The sequence below is a fragment of the Neodiprion virginianus genome, chromosome 3 (assembly GCF_021901495.1).
Source record: "Neodiprion virginianus isolate iyNeoVirg1 chromosome 3, iyNeoVirg1.1, whole genome shotgun sequence".
NCBI lineage: Eukaryota > Metazoa > Arthropoda > Insecta > Hymenoptera > Diprionidae > Neodiprion > Neodiprion virginianus.
In genome coordinates this window covers 22,381,509-22,399,588 of record NC_060879.1, presented here as the reverse complement: position 1 = coordinate 22,399,588, position 18,080 = coordinate 22,381,509, and the positions used below count along the sequence as shown (strand labels likewise).

The 18,080-nt window shown below is 36.1% G+C and overlaps 2 protein-coding genes across 6 annotated transcripts in view; one reads left to right on the top strand and one right to left on the bottom strand.

Moving 5' to 3' along the window:
• Positions 1-16,661, top strand: part of LOC124301498 (COMM domain-containing protein 4) — a 34,013-nt gene extending 17,352 nt beyond the window's left edge. The window contains exons 2-9 of one of the 5 annotated variants that reach the window (XM_046756621.1): positions 7,384-7,641; positions 8,472-8,576; positions 9,139-9,210; positions 9,461-9,526; positions 12,188-12,227; positions 13,699-13,899; positions 14,532-14,678; positions 14,805-16,661. In XM_046756621.1, the coding sequence (XP_046612577.1) occupies positions 8,574-8,576; positions 9,139-9,210; positions 9,461-9,526; positions 12,188-12,227; positions 13,699-13,899; positions 14,532-14,678; positions 14,805-14,842 (567 nt within the window). In that variant the 5' untranslated portion in view covers positions 7,384-7,641; positions 8,472-8,573 and the 3' untranslated portion in view covers positions 14,843-16,661. Of the gene's footprint in view, positions 1-7,383; positions 7,642-8,471; positions 8,577-9,138; positions 9,211-9,460; positions 9,527-10,295; positions 10,411-10,441; positions 10,799-12,187; positions 12,228-13,698; positions 13,900-14,531; positions 14,679-14,804 lie in introns of those variants that run through there. The other 4 variants (XM_046756620.1, XM_046756622.1, XM_046756624.1 and 1 more) reach the window with 4 other exon arrangements.
• On the bottom strand, positions 1,720-7,522 carry LOC124301495 (uncharacterized). The gene is made up of 5 exons (XM_046756616.1): positions 7,375-7,522; positions 6,941-7,001; positions 5,501-5,640; positions 4,921-5,301; positions 1,720-4,615 (listed from the first exon to the last, which is right to left on the bottom strand). The coding sequence occupies exons 2-5, from the start codon at positions 6,998-7,000 to the stop codon at positions 3,565-3,567; spliced, it is 1,632 nt and encodes a 543-aa protein (XP_046612572.1). The 5' UTR covers position 7,001; positions 7,375-7,522; the 3' UTR covers positions 1,720-3,564.
• Positions 16,662-18,080: the final 1,419 nt, after the last annotated feature.

Genomic DNA, 18,080 nt, shown 5'->3' with positions numbered 1-18,080 from the left:
CGACAAATGCGGCTTACAATAATAAGATCTACCAGAAAAGTGAAGAAGGTAACACTGAAGCGAAAAAAAAACAAAAAAAAAAAAAAATAAATAAAAACAATACTTCAATTTAAACGTGTACCTATATTTTTTCGACGTTACTCGAGGAAAGTGAGAAATAATTTTACCAACGATGTTTTTCGAGCACGCATGCTGAATATTATAATCTCTCTAATATATTAATAATTATCGTAATTAAATTATACCCCTGTAATAAATTTGCTGTTCAAAATTTCATTAGGTACCTTGCACCAAAACGGTATAGATTAAATCTGCGGTCCGAAACTCTTAAGGGGTAATACAAAAACCTTGTTTACACGAGGTCAAGGGTCATTTTCTTTAATTTGTATAAGAAACGTGAATTAATATTTTTTAGCTTTGTTTTTCGTACATGTTAATATCAGTCTTGAAGTACAAGAATTTTATTTTTCTTTTTTCTTTTTGATTATTTTAACATACAGTGGCGGTGGAATGGCTGATGAAAGGAAACTTCTTTTTTGCCACGCGCGACAATCTGCAGATCGCAATTTTCAATCTCGAATAAAAAACGAAAAAGATTTCAAGACAAAATGCCAAAATCTAGTGATACTATGTAGGATTCTTGAGAAATGTTGAATTTTTACAAAAATCATGTCAATCTGAAGGAAAAACTTTTTCATTAGCCACTCCGCCGCCATTTTGTATGAAAATGTTTCATTTCGGAAACCAATTTTTTTTTTTCTTGTTTCATAAAAATCAATTTGGGTATTTTATGAGACGGGTTAAAAAAATCATAGGGTAAAGACAAGTGGTTAAAAAATCTTGAAAATTTGTTTGGAAGCTTATCAGGGGTCGTACTGACGTAGAAAAAATCCTTGATGAAATTAAATAATGTCACGGTGAACTGTTTACCGAGTTGGCGTGGAGGAATGCCCCATAAATGTAAGTGTAATTTTTACTTTATGAACATCACGAATTAATAACTAAAAAGGTAATTTTTATTTTATTGTAATCTCAATTAAATATTATAAATGCATCTCACTAATAAAAAATTTTCCCGCCACCGCTGGTCCGAATTTCAGGAATAAAACTAGACAGGTGTAGAGTTAGGAGATGATTAAGCTTCCTACTCTTCAAGGATTTAAAACTTCACAATCGAGGATCAAGTAGCTACCAGTAGCGTTCGCTAGCTCGGGGATCAATTTCCCAAGTTCTTGAGCTCGTCGACAGCAATTCGATTAAAAATTTCGAATTTGGAGCGGTGAAAATACGAAGAAGAGTTTAACAGGCTCGTATCGATGAGAACTAAATTCACTCTCACGTGCCGCACAATTTCACGTGAAGATACGTAAAATTTTGCATTTCAAATGGAAAACGAAACGACGCTTTCAGATATTAATCCATAATAGTGCAATAAAATATCCCAGCATTTTAATGAACGAAATGATGGTGAATATTGATTATAAGTTTGGTCGGAATTGAGCATTACAAAAGTGATTTATTAGCGAGTAAAAACTTAGTCAAATCAAGTATAAATCGATACTAATCTTGCCTCTCGCGACGAATGAATGTTATTCATACTGACGTGATAAAAAGATTGATATGATAATTTGTTTGTTGCTAATAAGAATTAGAATTCACGCCGAATGGGCTATAAATATCCCTACGTACATACGTTGTATGGTTATGCGAGGGTGTACGTTTTGAAGCATGATTCAGGGGTGAAAATTGTTTTTCATGGGTTGAGCTGCGGTATATATTACACATATTTATAACATATACGTATGCGCATATATACAATATACATGTTTCTTTAGAAAGCTTATATAAAAAATTGCCTGGGTCTTGAGAAATTTTTTGAACCACCATTTTTCCATACCTCCTTACCGTGGAAAAGAATATATTAATTTTCATATTTTCTTCAATGTCATTGAAGGAAATTTATTTCATCTCAATCTCGCACGTAGGCGATTATGTGCTAGAAGCAAAAATGATATGAATAATCTAATATTTGTTTCGTTTTCGAACATTCATGTTCCGGCTGGTATTAATATTGTAATTAGTTTGACCGATTGCGGTAATCTTAGATACCTGGATTCCCAAGCGTGAATAAAATGGATTGCTGAAGCAATTCAAAGCAACGGACAAACGATAGAATGAATCGAATCTCGCGGTTTAATCGTTGTAAGAAATAAGAAGTAATCATTGATCAATTAAGAATCCCAAAGAGGAATAAATAATAGAAATATTCGCAATTATCTATATATTGTAAATACACGTTGGTGTAGTTTAAAGAGATGTATGTTTAAAACTGTTTCATATTGTAAAAAAATTTGTTAAAATAGCAACAATTGACAAATGGCTTATGAAATATGAATACACGTTTGTTTTCAGATATACGAGGTCTAAATGTTTCTATCCGACGCTATTGTATTATGATTTTTTGCATACAATATGTCATAAAATTTGCTCAGAGTGATGCAAAATTATGCGAACAGCTTGCGCGTTCACTTGTAAAATTTGGGCGCCGTCTGACTTCATTGCCGAAAGTACAAAAATCACCTACTTTCACCGATGAGTAGAGTGCTTTGCTCATGTTAGCCGTCACGCTAGAGCGAATAAAATGGCGCGTTACTTCCGGTAAATAATTTTTCAATCTTTCCTCGCCACGCGATCACAAGCTTCCTTGTCCGCTTGCATCGGCCATAGAAAGTTGTTTGTCTCATAAAGATGTTATAATTGAATAGCGGAATTACGATTCAGGATGTCAGAGGCCTGTGTTCATTACTATTATTATTATTCAGTTCAGCTTTCCGCGTCTAATTTTTCATCCTTCGAACAATAAATTGTGAAATTTTCCAACGAAATTTAATCAACAAGAAATACCTCTTGCCAAAAAGATTAAAGCAATTTTGATAATGATTATTTGGTAATAGAAAGTATGAAAGAGTGAATGGATAAGAAATTAAAATATCTTCGGAAATTACCTATCAGGTAAATCTCGTCGAAATTCGAAAGCTCTGATTTATGTGTACAATATATAGTTCTTCCTTCATCGTTTACTGTAAAAATGTAATGATGTTTGAAAAAAACTCGATCCCTTAAAAGGAATTATTAGCAACACATGAAACGAATGTATGAATGTAAGAAAATTATTGAAGCGAAGCACTGATGCCGAATTCTACGAAATTTATTTATTTATTCATTTGCCAGCCAGGTAAATTAACGTATAATATCTTTACGTACTTATAGACATGCAGTCTAATTAAAATTTTTAATTTTACGAAGCAGAACGTGTATCGGTAATTTTATACCTGTACGCCAATAGCTACAATTTGTTTATGTACCGTTTATCAATTGTTGGAATCGAATACAGAAAAAAAGTCATCATCAATATTCTAACGGGGCAACCAACCGTGAAAAATAACCACGGTCTTTGAAGATGCGAATATGTATTTTATTTTCTAATTGTTCGCTGCTAACAATTGTTCAAATTTACTTATCAATCCATTCGTTATATGTACTCTGTTCGTATATTATTGCCGATTAATTGCGGTCGCTGAGTGTGACGCTTGTGAAGTTTCGAAAATTGGGTCTCGCAAAGTCTGACAATTTACTGAGCAGTTTCGTGCGTGTGGTTTTGGCAAAAAGTGAAAATTTTCCCGAACTCCCAGAATTTTCGCGATTATTATACGGTTCTCTGCGAATAGTTTCCAACGATTGTCTCGGCGGTGAAAAATCCGACGGCTCGAGTCTTCCGAAGAGCCGTTTGCCTCTGGTGACGTAAAAGGGATCGTCGCTCTTCAGAAGATCATCGAGCATCCCTCTCCTATTTCTCGGCGGTTTGTCCTGTTCCGATTTTTTTGTTTTCGCAGGCTCGAAGCCACGTTCGCCAACCATTCCGGATAGCTCGAAACCCCCACCGGTATAAAAAAGCGAGCTGGTTTTTAGATCGCGATAAATTTTCAATATGGCGTCGATCGCTGCTCGTTCCTCCTCGCTGGGCGTTGTTCTAACCGGTAACTCTTCCCCCGCGTCGTATAAATATTCATCTCCTCCATCCTTTTTGCCCCTAGAAATGAAGAACGGCTCCTCGAGTATGCTCTGCAAATTGGAGTGCTTGTCACGAGGCCGAGAATAACGAGACTGGACGTTGTTGCGCCATTTTTCGTCATCTCCGTGGAATACCGGGGCCTCGTTAGGGTCGGAAGAACGTTTCGATAGTCGATGAATACCCTCCTGGTCGTCGAGAAGTCCACTTTGCACCGAAGAAACCGCCTCCTTCTGCTTTCCGTTCGCTCTCGACCCGGAGTTCTTCGGCGGTGATTTTCCCCCAAAATTCCCAGCCTTCTTTTCATCTTCCTGAGAGTTCCCCGACCTCTTTCTGGCGCTCGGGCCATTTTTTGCATAGGCCCGGTTCAGTTGATAGTTGAATTTGTTCTCCCCAGTCATTTTTGAAATTGGTTTTACTCGCAGTCCCGCCTCATCTTTTTCCTCTTCAACGACTTCCCTCTTTCCCCTGGCGACGAAAAATGGCTCCTCATCGTACGAGCCAAAGACTTCCTCAAGTTGTCGTCGCCTCCTGCAGTCAGAATCCCTGAAAAAGGAAGCGCAGAAGACAATCGGTGCTGCGGTTTGATTGGTCCTTTGAAATTAGTCGATGCATGGCGGATACGCGCATATGTTCGAGTGATAAAAGTGTTCGATCGTTACCCAAAACATAAGATCGTAAGATGTGTCTTTCATGGAGTCTGTGTTAGACACGCATTGTTATAATTCATGTTTACTAAACAGCGAATGTAAACAATATCCCCGGATAAAAAAACTTGTAACACGCTGCATATTGATAACCACCTCACAAATTAAAGTAAAGTTACTGGAACATTTTCCATGGAACTCTACCTGCGATCATCGCCCTTTTTCCCCCTGGCGACGAAGAAGGGCTCCTCATTGCCGGCCGATCTCTCGAGCTCGTGATGCTTGTAATCTATTTCGATCCATCGCGGCTCCTCCGCGTAAAGAGGCTCGTCGATTCGCGGCTGCTCGTCATTTCTTCGATCGCGGCTTCGCGATACGGAAAATCGTCCGCATCCTTCGCCGCATCCGGAAACTCCGTCGCATCCATTCGGCTGCCAATCGCGCAGCGGCACGATCAACGAGATCGACTTCTTTCTCGGGCAAAGTCCAGACCTCCAGTTGTCGGAGAAGGCCAGCTCCCCTTGGTCCAGTAGGAACGTGCCTGAACCGGGCCAGGGACGCACGGTTTTCATGGCCTTCGAGTATCTGTGGACATGTGACGAGAACCGAAGTTGTATCGGGACAAAAAGAGTATTCGGCCCTCCTGATTAACGATTTTGATCAAACCTCTAGGCTTGGAATGAGTAAATTCTTGATTCGACTGCAGCCGAATGTTTGGTGCCGATGATTTAAATAAAATGTAGATACATATTGGTCATGAACATGTTTCGTATGTGAACCTTACCCCAGGAAATCGACTTCTGGACGCTGTTGCGATAAACTGCTGAAGTAATGTGGCACTCCGATGTTCCAGTGTGATCGTTTGCCTCGAACTGGCCAGAAATTCGGGTCAACTTCTGGAGGAATCTCTGCCCGCTTTTTGATCTGAATCAGAAATTAGTGGACTTGCGTTGAAATTTTTTTTCGTCAGAGTTGAAGGGTTCATCAATATTGGAATTTGGAATGCGTCCTGAGGTTTTAAGACACTATAAGAAAGCTTGTGACATTTTAAATTCCAAGAACTGGTTTGGAATTTTGTCAAATTTTTCCTGGTTATACAGTGATGTCATAAATTTTGCTCAAGTTTTCTCATTTATTCGCAATTCAATATCATCCAAAATATTTAGATTCTAGTTATAATTTCTGTTAAACTTTCACTGTTCAATCGTTTGATTTTATTACTCCATCCTAGTACTTGATAGGAAAAAGGTGCGGACGTATCTCTAACGGTTTTAAACAGTAAACTGAATGTGAGAATTAGACCATCTGAAGTTTAAATAATCCGTTATTTATGATATGACTATATAACAATACATCTGAATAAATCGATATAGCGACGAAAGTGTGAATAAGTAAAAAGAGGGTAAGGAAGTAACATGTAAAAAATAAAAAATCATCCACCCACTATAAACAACACGCGACACTTCCCGTCAGTGCCTATCTAATTTAGTACCTCAGAGATCGACTGTAGATGAACATCTAAATTGCTTAGACTTAATTTGATGCAGCGGATAAATGAATAAAAAATAATATCATCGCGATAAGCTGAGAATAGTTTGTATTACAAAAACTCCAGCGCATAGCAAATACCGATGAATACAATTTATGAGTACATCTAATTTTTGTGTGAAAATATTGTTGTTCAAATTGACTGGTTTGCGAGGCTGAAAATCACCTGTTTATATCGTCGCTTTGAATGTTATAGATCTTAGAATATCAAGCTCTTATTATTCGTTTGGCAATTTTATTACAAGATGATCGCAGGTCGAGTCTTTGTAAAAGTAGTACATTCGTAAGCTACGGTGTTTCCCCTAGGAATGAAAAAAAAGAGATTCGAACATTACAAACAAAAGCTTCGAATCGATTTTTCCGTTTGAAAGCACTGTAAGACTATTGAAAAAATTAGTAGACTCGTCTAATTTCCCTCCACGATGAGTTGTTTTGTTTGGAAGACTGATTCGTACAAATTTACTGATTGTGAAACAAATTTCTTTTCCTCTCGACAGTGACAAAGTGAAGTTCGCACTATAGATTCGAGTTGATCATTGCCTATTTTATTCGACAATGAGTTCTTTAAAAATCGCCTATCATGGATTTTAATAATATTGTTTAAATATTTTTTTCGGAAAACGTGAGTAAATTACGAACCGAAACATTTTTGCAGAAGCAAGTATATCATACTGACCTCGAATTCTTCAGACGACACCACAAACAGAAGGGTGATCGTTACCAGTAGTTCCCTCATTCTGGAAAGAAAAAATATCGATCATTCCTTATTAAATTCATAACGAAACGTTGACTTGTATCAAAATTGAAACATCTTTAGTCCTTTTCATCATTTTGACATCATTTTAACAAGACCCGGTTCGGACAACTGGTATTTATGTGAGAGAGTGAGTAAAAATATTCAGGATCGAAACTTCAATTTAAAAATATGAACAATGACTACTTTCTCAAGAGTTGAAGATTCAAAAAATTGGTACTCTGTCATTGTTTCACAAAATTATTCTTAGTTATTCAACGGTCATGAATTAGCGATGGTGAACAAAGATGTATGCAGTGATTCGAAAAAGGGTGAAAGGGAAAAGGGTGATATGGTTTCAACAGCAGCCGGCCTACCTGTTGCAGGGCGCAGTCCACCTGTTGGAAGCGATCCGTCCGTCCGCTCGTTTTCGCAAGAGTGTCTGAAGTTCCTGACTCGTCCGGGTATATAAGAGCAGGATTCGAGGTCCCTCGGGTGAAGAAGTCGCGGTTCGAGGAGCACACGGATTGCACGGGGAATACACCCTCCGAGGGCCTGGCCCACGTCAATCCGATGCCCCCGGCTGTATTATAAGCAAACATTACCAACAATATGATTGTATACAGCCGCTGTGCGGTCCAAAGGTTATATTGCAATGCCATATACGAATACGCGAATTGTTTGCTTATTACGCTGGCGAAGAGTATTGCTTGAGAATAAACGGACTCCGACACACAGAGAGAAATTTTTAGTTTCGGTTACCGCTCGCTCCTTGACTATTTTCATTTTTTACCATAATTGAAAAATATAGTTCTAGGTAGAAAGTTACCGGAAAGTCTAGTATCCGTTACTATTCTTTCTCGTTACGATCGCTGTTACTATATTTTCTTGTAACTGTTGCGAAAATTTAACGCTTGCGCAGCAATAAATCGACGTTAATGCCTTGTTTAACTAAAAAAGTAGAGTCAATTTCGGGAAAAAGGGTGTAATTAGAACCTTTAAAATGTCAAAACCTTGGTGTTTTTGATTTCATTTTGTTTTCGGCCTTTTTTCACCATAGAGATCTCCAGAGATCATCTAAAATTTTTGAATGAAAAAACCGATTTGATACGAAAATCGTTTCATCGAGCGGTTACGTGATAATAAAGCCTGCCTCGTTGCGCGTTTCGCGTTTCGCGAACTCTCGTTCATATATGTAGACAAAATTTATACCATACAGAAATAGATTATCCAACGACGATAAGCAGACGCTGGGAAAATTAAACGAGTCTCATTTAACAGCCGACGACATACTTATACCGTTGTGAAAATTACTCGTTTATACTTAATTTTCGCACGTGAAATTGCTCGAAAAGCAATTATTCCTATTACATACTTTATACTGTACGTATACGATTATAGTTCAGTCATTTTGCAAGGATAATCTCTCACAGATTTGAAATTAATGTATATATGATTTCACACATTGTTCCAGAGTTATTCCGGTGAGGTTTTCAACGGTGTGTGAACAAAGAAAAAAGGAATTCCCCTCCTCCGGAGGAAAGAAACCGATTGGAGATAAAAAGACGAAGACAAAATGGTAAGATTTTTCATATATCTCTGACTGTAACGAGACTCAATTAATATTATGCTTACTTCATTTTGGTGAATAAAAAACTTCATCCAATACGATATGAGATTCAATGGCATTCTGGAGAAGAATTATTAATCTTTCAACTTCTTTGTAATTTACACGAAACTGCGGAACTTAACGCTAGAACGGTAACGTTATTTTTTTTTACCTATTCCGGTAACGGGGGTGAAAAAACGCCCCAACCTTGTAAATTCCATCTCTTGGCTACAACGTATCGTTAAGGGTCCTGTAGGATTTCACTTTCTTCGTTTTTCAATAAATAATCAGCGTGAGCTGCAAAAAAGTGGTCAAAAATTAGTAAACGAAACACGTAGGGTTAATTATACGTATTACAGATAACGCAACATTGCTTCCGAAAGAAATAAGCAGTGAATTCATGATTTCATTTTCTCACCATTGGAAGTTAAACTGCGGTAACGCACGAGATGAAATGAAGTTCAACCGAATGGCACAAAAATCTGGGGGTGACTCATTTTGAGGGATGACTAAACGTTGTTTTTTTCTACAGAAATTTCGCTTCCTCGGAGACGCTGATTGCCCCGATTGGCTACTAGCGGAGATAAATACGCTTTCTCGAATGGTAATTTTGGAAATCTGTGTTTTTTTATTCTGTTCTAGTTACATGTGATTTTCGGTCATGATCGTAAAGATAAATTTCCCACACCTTTAGGGTGTGGCTTGTTATTTGTTACGTGACCAACTAATTCTTAGTCGACGTTATCTTATTACGGTTATATATAACTCGCCTGATGTGACGGGAAAATTTCATTTCGTGGCTCCGCCACATTATACCATTATTATTTACTTTTATCTTGGATATTTTTTCGCAGACGTCCATCAAGATGAAAGTTCTCGGACAACTCGTAGCCAAGTCTTTGACGGAAGGAACTCTTGACGTAAGTCAATGGCAAAGTAGTTAACGCTTGATCATAGTCGTATGAAAAATGAAAGAAATGTCGATGAAAAGCATAGAAAATTGGAAAATTCAATTGCGATTAATGAATCTAATATTGATGTTTAAGTAAGTATGAACACTTCAATCGCATCACTCGCACAGACTCGCGACCGATGGAATGCAAATGCAAATCATCGCATGAAATCCTATGAAATTGTATGCAATCCCTGAAATCGTGTAAAATCCTGCAAACCTGAATAAAAGACCAAAAAATTTTATTTAGTTTTAACAAAAAGTGATGAGAACAACAATTTTAGTCATTGAGTGAAACCACATTCACTGGAACGAGCAAAAGATTTCTTTCACTATGTTTGGTAAATTCGACAAATCATTTCTCTACGTGTCTTCTAAATTAATTCCGCTTCGTGGTTATGAATTATAGTTTGTAAAGATACGCTCATATACGGATTCCCGAAACTCGAAGTTTCAAAAATTATCGTTGAATATGATTTAAAACTCTTGTAAATATCGTAACGAAACAGTGTGCTGAGTGTGTGATTGAATCGGTCATAATAAATTGTCGTACACGATATTCTGAGTACTTCAATCATAACAAATGTTATCGAAAATTTTCACCCAGCGCAAAATCCCTCAAAAAAATTCCATTTGAAATCGCCGTTCACCTGCGACATACTACGTTCATAATCCTTTGTTTATTTCCTGAAAATTAGCCATCACGTCGAGCCTAAGGAATTTACTTCTCTCCAAATGTAATTTAACATCATTCCGAGATTGATTTTGGTGCGGATCATGAAAGCGAGGCTGAAATAATCTGCTATGGTCTCAACGCGAGTTTGGAAAATATCGTCAAACATTGCTTCGAAAGTTTGTTCGTTATTATATTACATTTTGCGTATGACATTTCCGGTTATTGTGAATCTGTGTTTCACCGTTTCATTTGCCAATATTGTTCTGAAAACGAGTTGGTCGATATTCAAAAAGGCTGCGTACTTAACCAAACAATCATTAATCATTTCCCTCTACTTGTTCTTGAAGGCAAGCTGCTTTCTTTACCGAGTTGGTATTTTGAGACTGACCACAATCGTTGTCGCGCTTCTTATTGGATGGCTGATACTATATATTCAGAAAACCGAAGAAACATCCGCTTCCCTCTTTTTTGTCGTTTCTAAATTTCTATGCCTAATGCCACTCTATGGCTTTTCGTGACGTTCGCCAGTCATCCCAGAGTGAGTTCCGTACATGTACAAATTTTGTAAGTGTGTAGAGTGATAATTACTTGTATTATATTTTCATCAGCATGTAGGTACGTATAAGTATGATTTTGTCCAACACCTGCTTAAAAAATTCGATTCTCAGTTGAAATAGCGCGATGAAACGGCGTTTGCGCGTGCGCACAACTGAAGTGCTCGATTTGAAACACCAGGGCTTTTTTTAGAGCATGCGTACTTTCGAGTAAATCAATTTTACGCACTGCGTCATTGAGCGTAAGTTGCCTAACCCAAATTTTGCGCGGTTTCAGTGGCAGCTTCGTGGCTTCTCGAATCAGACTTTCCTTCGCAGATGCTGGACAAAATGCGGATATCAAACGTAGGATGGGCGATATCTGACTCGTGTGATCGCAGCGCTCGCCTTGGCTCATGCTGCAAACTTCACACTCATCCGAAATCGCGCACTTTCCGCACTTGTCACGCAACATATGCTATTACCATACGAAATTCACTCAGTATTAGTACACCTTGATACGTGCGTCGGATTGTATCCATCATGGCTTTTATCATATTTTATTGTTTTTCTCACCGTGTGGTTTGCGCTGTTATTTTTTAGGTGAACTCCCGAGATGCGAACATTATATATCATTTTTCACACCCACCTAGGTGAAATCAGTTTTGGTCAATATCACACGCGAGTCGCGAAGCAGAGAGCGCTGGCAAAGAACCAAAAGACGCAAAAGCAATCGAATTTCCTTTCGGTCTGTTTCCCGCTAGCTGTAATGCATCCAATTCAATGTCACGACTTATTTGCTTTACTTTGGAGTTTCGACATCGCGTTATAGCCAAAAAGAAAAGAATAGCAGCAACAAACAATATCTACCCGCGAAAAGTAGTCAAACGTCGAATTCGTATGTGTGAAAATACACGCAGGGAATTAGCAATTTGTTGGCTTTACCATGTATGACGAAAAAAACCTTTTTATTTTATCCAAACAAGGTTATGCTATTCTGCAAAGAAGTGATCCGAACAATGATTTGGATTATTGAGTGAAATCACATTCATTTCACATCATTTCAATCAACAAAACATTTCTCGTGCCATATTTGGTGAATGTGAACATCATGTTGTTTTTTTTTTTTTTGGCTGTGCGGAATTTGATACTACTTTTGCGTACAATTTATACCTTGCAAATAGTTTTTTGAATAATTCAGCTACAGCAATACATTTGCCCATTTTTTGTGAGGTGGCAATCATTATTATAGGAAATGATTTGGACGTATTAAATCGTTTACCGAATTTCAAGATACAAAACCAAGTTTACGAGAATTTTGTATTCAAAGTGACATTTTTCGCGATAGCACAACTAACAGGCTATTCTATTACAATTTTATTTTTTCACTTATCTCGTGTTCATTCGACTTGTGTTGCAGGAAGATAAAGTGAAGAAACTCACGCAGGACGCAAAGCTAGGTTTGTATTGACAATTCGTGAAAATTTATCTTCCATAATACATGCGTTAGTTATACGAAAAAACGTCATTTAAATTCTTTCATTACAAGTTTTGGAGACTTTACAAAACAGATGGACGGAGAAAAAACGTCAACACGCTCGTAACTAATGCTTTTCAACCAATTTTGTAAAATTATTCTCCTGAGGAGTATCGACGATGGTCGGTCTTTCCATTTTTATAAGCCATGAAGCATTGAAATTGGTTCGATTTCAGAAATAAGTTATGGACAGATAAAAGAAAGTTTTTAGTACTTTTTTGCGTACAGTATTATATACATCAATATACGGGGCTTTCCATACTAACTCGACAAACGTCCCACACTCACCCTTTTCGCTCTCTTTGCTTATTTTTTATTTACAATTCAATTCAATTAAAATTTTGAACATTCTGCATTGTTGATAAGTTCTATTTGAAGTCTCTACTTCTTTACTTCAGCCTAATATAAACAGGAATGATTTGGGTATCCTTCTGGTAAATGCTCGGGTAAATGGAATATCGATCATTTGAGAATACAGAAAAAATATAGCTATTATTGGACGTAGCCTAAACTGTTCATCATTGTGCCAAAAATGTTGAACAAATGAAAAAAAAAAATTCGGACCTTTCAAACAATCGTTTCTTCGATTTTGAGGCACGATATCACTCGCAATATCGTAATTACAAATATGCTGCATATTTTTGTTTTTCTTTTTTTTTTTTTTGTTCACAAAGATTATTTCAATACGATCAATTTCAGTTTTTAAGTATCACGATCCGATTTAGCGTTCAAAAGTTATAGTGAATTGAAAATATTCTTTGCAGCGAAAATTGTCGAAATCCAAAACTTTATGCCTCAAACTCACACTAGATAAAGGTCTGAAAAAAATACTTAGTATCTACTTTCTCCTAAGAAATGTAACAAACAATTAGCAAAGAAATTGAAAAGGGTGAAAATTGGACATTTGTCGAGTCGGTATGGACTTCCCCCATATAGGGAAGGATTTCAGCATTTGAGTCTGACACGTTATTGAAAAAAACGAATTATCTGTAGTACTTATTCAAAATTAGGTACGATATTCGTGTCTTGACTGATCATAAAAAGTTCCGTTTTTTTCGTATTCGTGTATTTTGCGTTTGACTTTTTGAGAATTCAACGGGACAATTCTCGCTTACTAGAATTTAGTTCAAGGTGAAATTACATTTCAGCATCTCTATGTGTCATTTTCTCTTCTCTCAAACATTATTCAATATCGAACGAGTTCCGAAAGGCAAGATTGCTTTTTAATTTCCACGAATTTAGCTCGCGAAAAACATTCAAAAAGAAACGGATCTGGTTAACTCTTTACAACGTGACCGCCAATTAGGAACGGCAAATACTTTACGATCCATATGTAATGAATGCTTTTCGAGTTCTTAAAATTTTTTCATCGCGCATTTTCTATGCCAATACAGAGCCTGGAGATGCAAAAGCCATCGTTGCTGCTTTAAACTTAATACTTTCGTCTTCCACGAGTCATGCGGTATCGGCGACCGACCTGAGTAGCGAACTTCAACAACTGGGCCTCCCTCGGGAGCACAGCACCACCCTTGCACGTATTTACACGGAACACAGCCCCCAAATCACGGCGACGTTATCTGCGCAGTCCTTGAGACGTGAGTTTGAAATACATTCGAAAAACCGTAGCTATTGCTTAGAATTATTCCTGCATCGAAATTGAGATCCATACAAAGTTTTCAGACTTGATGTATGTGATCCACTTTTGACAATGAAAATAGAGAGAAAGTCACTATTTAGTTTTTTATTTGAATTCAATTAATTTTTATCGATTACTTTTATGAAACCGCGTTTAAGTTACAAATATTTGAATTTTCCCAAAGTTTTACCATCTATTAAAATATTTGGAAAAATTCTTAAAAATTGCACTTTTTGTTCCGATTATTTTATAATTACTTTCACGGTGCACATGTTTTTTCTTTCGATTTATTTTCGCGCTTTGGAGAATAAGCAACTCACAGATCAATGGATCAAGGTAATCGAATCAAAAAATGATCATTTTGAGAAACTATCGAGAATTTGAAATATGTTGGAACTGTGAGACGGTTTGAATGTTTGAAAAGCGATTACACGCTAAAAAGAAATAGGAGTTTTGGAGATGCTGTGGCCATCTAAAAATTTAATAAAATAAAAAATTCTGACGATCAAAATTGATTAATCTAGAAGGGAATACCTCACGAATTGTTATTCATTGTCAAATTTCGATCGATCAATGACGAATTGTTTACAGTCAAACGTCTTTCTTTCATCGAAACATTGGAGAACGCGAAAACATCACCATTCGTAAAAATAGCATTCCAAACTAGCGACACCGCTGGAAAAGAGGAAACCAACAAAGTCACGATACCCAAAGAAAGCATTCCGGTATTGCTTGCAGGTACGTAATGACTGTAATTAAATTCAAATACAAAGTATCTTTTGCACAAGCGAATATTAAATAATTTTTTACATTGAAAATTATCTCAAGTCCGAGGTGTCATTTAATTTACTTGACTTATTGCAGAACTGAAGAGAGCACGGTCACTGATGGAAGGACTGTAATTGAATCGTTGATATTTAATATACGTCATACGTTCATGCATGAGATACATAAAATTATGGCGATAGGATACCTGCATTCAATTGTTTTCCATAGAAACGAGAGACCGTATATCATTGATTGATACGGTGTGAATTAAAATGAAATCAAAGTCACCATTTATCACACAATTGTTTCCACTGATATTTTTGAAGGTTGGACAATACGAATTATCATTATACGACGTCATTTATAGCACCGTGAACATCTAAAAATATAATGAACTGTTACATTTAATGAGTTATAATTTCAATTGCTAATTAATCGTGTAACCAACTTAAATGTAAAATGCTAATTTTAAATTTATTAGTTTTTACTAAACAAACAAAATTTAATTTAATTTTATTGATACCATGCCAAAAACAATGCTCTCGGTAACTTGATCTTCTAGACCAATTCATAGAGAAAATGTAGGGGTATACGGTAGTTTTATTGTTGAAAACTGCGTGAACTTTCTCTTAATTTTTAGTTTACAGATAATTCTGCAACATAGTATTTAATAGAAAACTTACTCAGTTTTCGTATTTCATTTGGCAGGTTAGCGCGATTGGTAATTACGTATAAAATCGAAATTGATTTACACCATCTGAAAATTTAGCAATATTATTTCTTTTTGATTTCAGAGGTAGATTAAGAGATTATTGTTTGGTGACATTATTTGGCGTATGGTCCTCATTTAGTGATTTGCCCCAACCTGAGTTTACATTGATTTGAAAACTATTGGATCCGCCGGGTCACTTTCCTGACTTTTGTCATATTTGGTGTACACATACGTATAGAGTTAGAAATAAAATCAGATGCGATCGTTTTATGATATTTGTCCACGTTACAAATATAAACGATGGCGCGGCGAGATGTTGAATAATTTATTTTTTATTTTCTTGGTAAATGAATATACAAAGTTTACATTCAGTTTTATGGTATACGATGCTTTGATAAGTACACACATATATAAATATATATATATATGCATGTATGTATATTGATACGTTATGGCGATAACAATATTTGTTTTACCTGTACCGCTTCAGATCTGCGCTTACAAGTGATGTTGGTTGTCCTGTGAAGAATAAAATCATCTTCGTAATCGCGGACATTGATTATATTGATTCTTGGCTATGTATAGTTTATAATAATGCAGAGTGCCTAGTCGTCTGTGTGAAATAAAACAAGTGATGTGACACCGCTTAATATCTATTAATTAAACCTGGAATCTAGCTTTAATTTAAGTATTTTATATGTAAGGTAAAATATGACATGCACCAAGCAAGAGCAATTCATTTTAGAATGGAAATGAAATATTGTCCTCACATATAGTTATCCTTTACAGAAGATGATATATTTGTCGAATAAATACCAAGGCTATTCTAATCAGTCTTTATACAATATTCGTACACTCGTTTTTCGCTTATCATTCATATTTACAACAATATGGCATATATAATATCATGTATACGTATTAACCGATATAACAATTTTTAGTAAGTATTATTCAGAACATCGGTCGTCAAATGGGAGAAAAAATCAAGCAACTAAATATCGATTCCGTTTAAAAATATTGTTTTCGTCACGTGGCAAAATTGCAACACGCTATAATTATTTGTGTTAGTAGTAAAAAAAAAATTTTCTTCTGTTTAAAGTTTGACCCCGAACTGAAACGTTATTAACTAAGCCAGTATCGGAACTTTCCTATTCGGTAAAGAACAAATATTAGAAAATAAAATGATACAAAACGCAAGAAAGTCAATAGGACTGAAAAGAAAGCTGTATGATGTGATTATAGAGATCGAAAAAAGTTTCTAAAAGTATGAGTTTCAACAAATTTCGAGCGCATCTTTAAATGGCAGTAGTACAAGGTGTACAGTTTCACATAACCATTCGTTAGTTGCCGATGGTTAAGAAGAGTTGACATTATCAACTGTAATGACGAAAGAATATAGAAAACCTTAAACCCAATTTTCGCTCTCGTATTATTTAAGATAAATACAAATTTTCATCTAACACCGTTTTTTTCGCTTCTTTCGACTATCCGTGTATTTCAAATACTTGTTGCATAAGTGTATCCAAGGGAGAAGTAACTGTTGGTGTGAAAGTCGATTAAAATATCCATTTATTTATTTTCGCATTTTGTTTTCATTGGCACGCTTTGTGTGATTCTCTCAAAAGCGATACGGAGAACAAAATTGCTTGATGATAGCTGGCCAAGCCGGAATCCGTATTTTGCAATAAATAAATGAATATTTCAATGGACCTACACACCGACGAACTACTTTTTCCTTATCCACAAATCGTTGGTCAGGAAATTTTTCCTCTGCTCGAACTTTTGTAACACCTTGAATTGAGCACGTTGCAGATATGACGTCATGTTATAGATTTGATGATAATAACCGAGGGATTGATTGGTGATAACGATTTTTAATAAAGATAATTATTATCTACCACTCTTCGTACAACCTTCGATATCATATTGATCGCAATTGGCTTACCCACAAAACCGTAGACATAATTTTACACTCTTTATGACACGAATACTTGAATGTCGAATTCGCTGACGATAAGATCATATTACAAGGGGATTGTAGCATCTCTTAATTAATATTATGTATTTTATAATAATGAGTATTGGTGCGTGTCTGTTTTTCTTTTTCTCACGGTGCGTGATTAGCTAATTCCAGCAATATTCCTAAATCAACGTGATATTTGGTCGACGACAAGGACGCTAATTGTGTAGAATCGTAAGAAAATATATTTATCAGACAGCTCGCATATTTATCCGATCACTCGAAAATTATTTACGATGATGTGAATTTCGTCTACATGATATAGGTATTATAGTGTACCAATATACTTGAATGTTGGTGGTAATTATCAAATGATGCACAACTATAACTGTTTACAGATTATGTAACTTGGTTTTAGAATACCATTAAAAACGTTGCAAAAAGTGAAATTAAACTACTAGACTTATTCCCTCGTCGCTCGCTTTAATATTTAGCAATTATTTTGGCGCTCTGTGCGTTGGTCAGCCTGAATCCCAAGTCATGATTTCGCCCGACAAGGGAATTGCTACAGCACGATTCATTTTATTTTCTTTTATGGTACGGAAATGTATTATCTCATATGGTCCTCGCATTGTGTAGTACGATATGTCAGCGTAATTTTTTTACGTATCATACATTTTAGTCTAGAATTTATTTAACC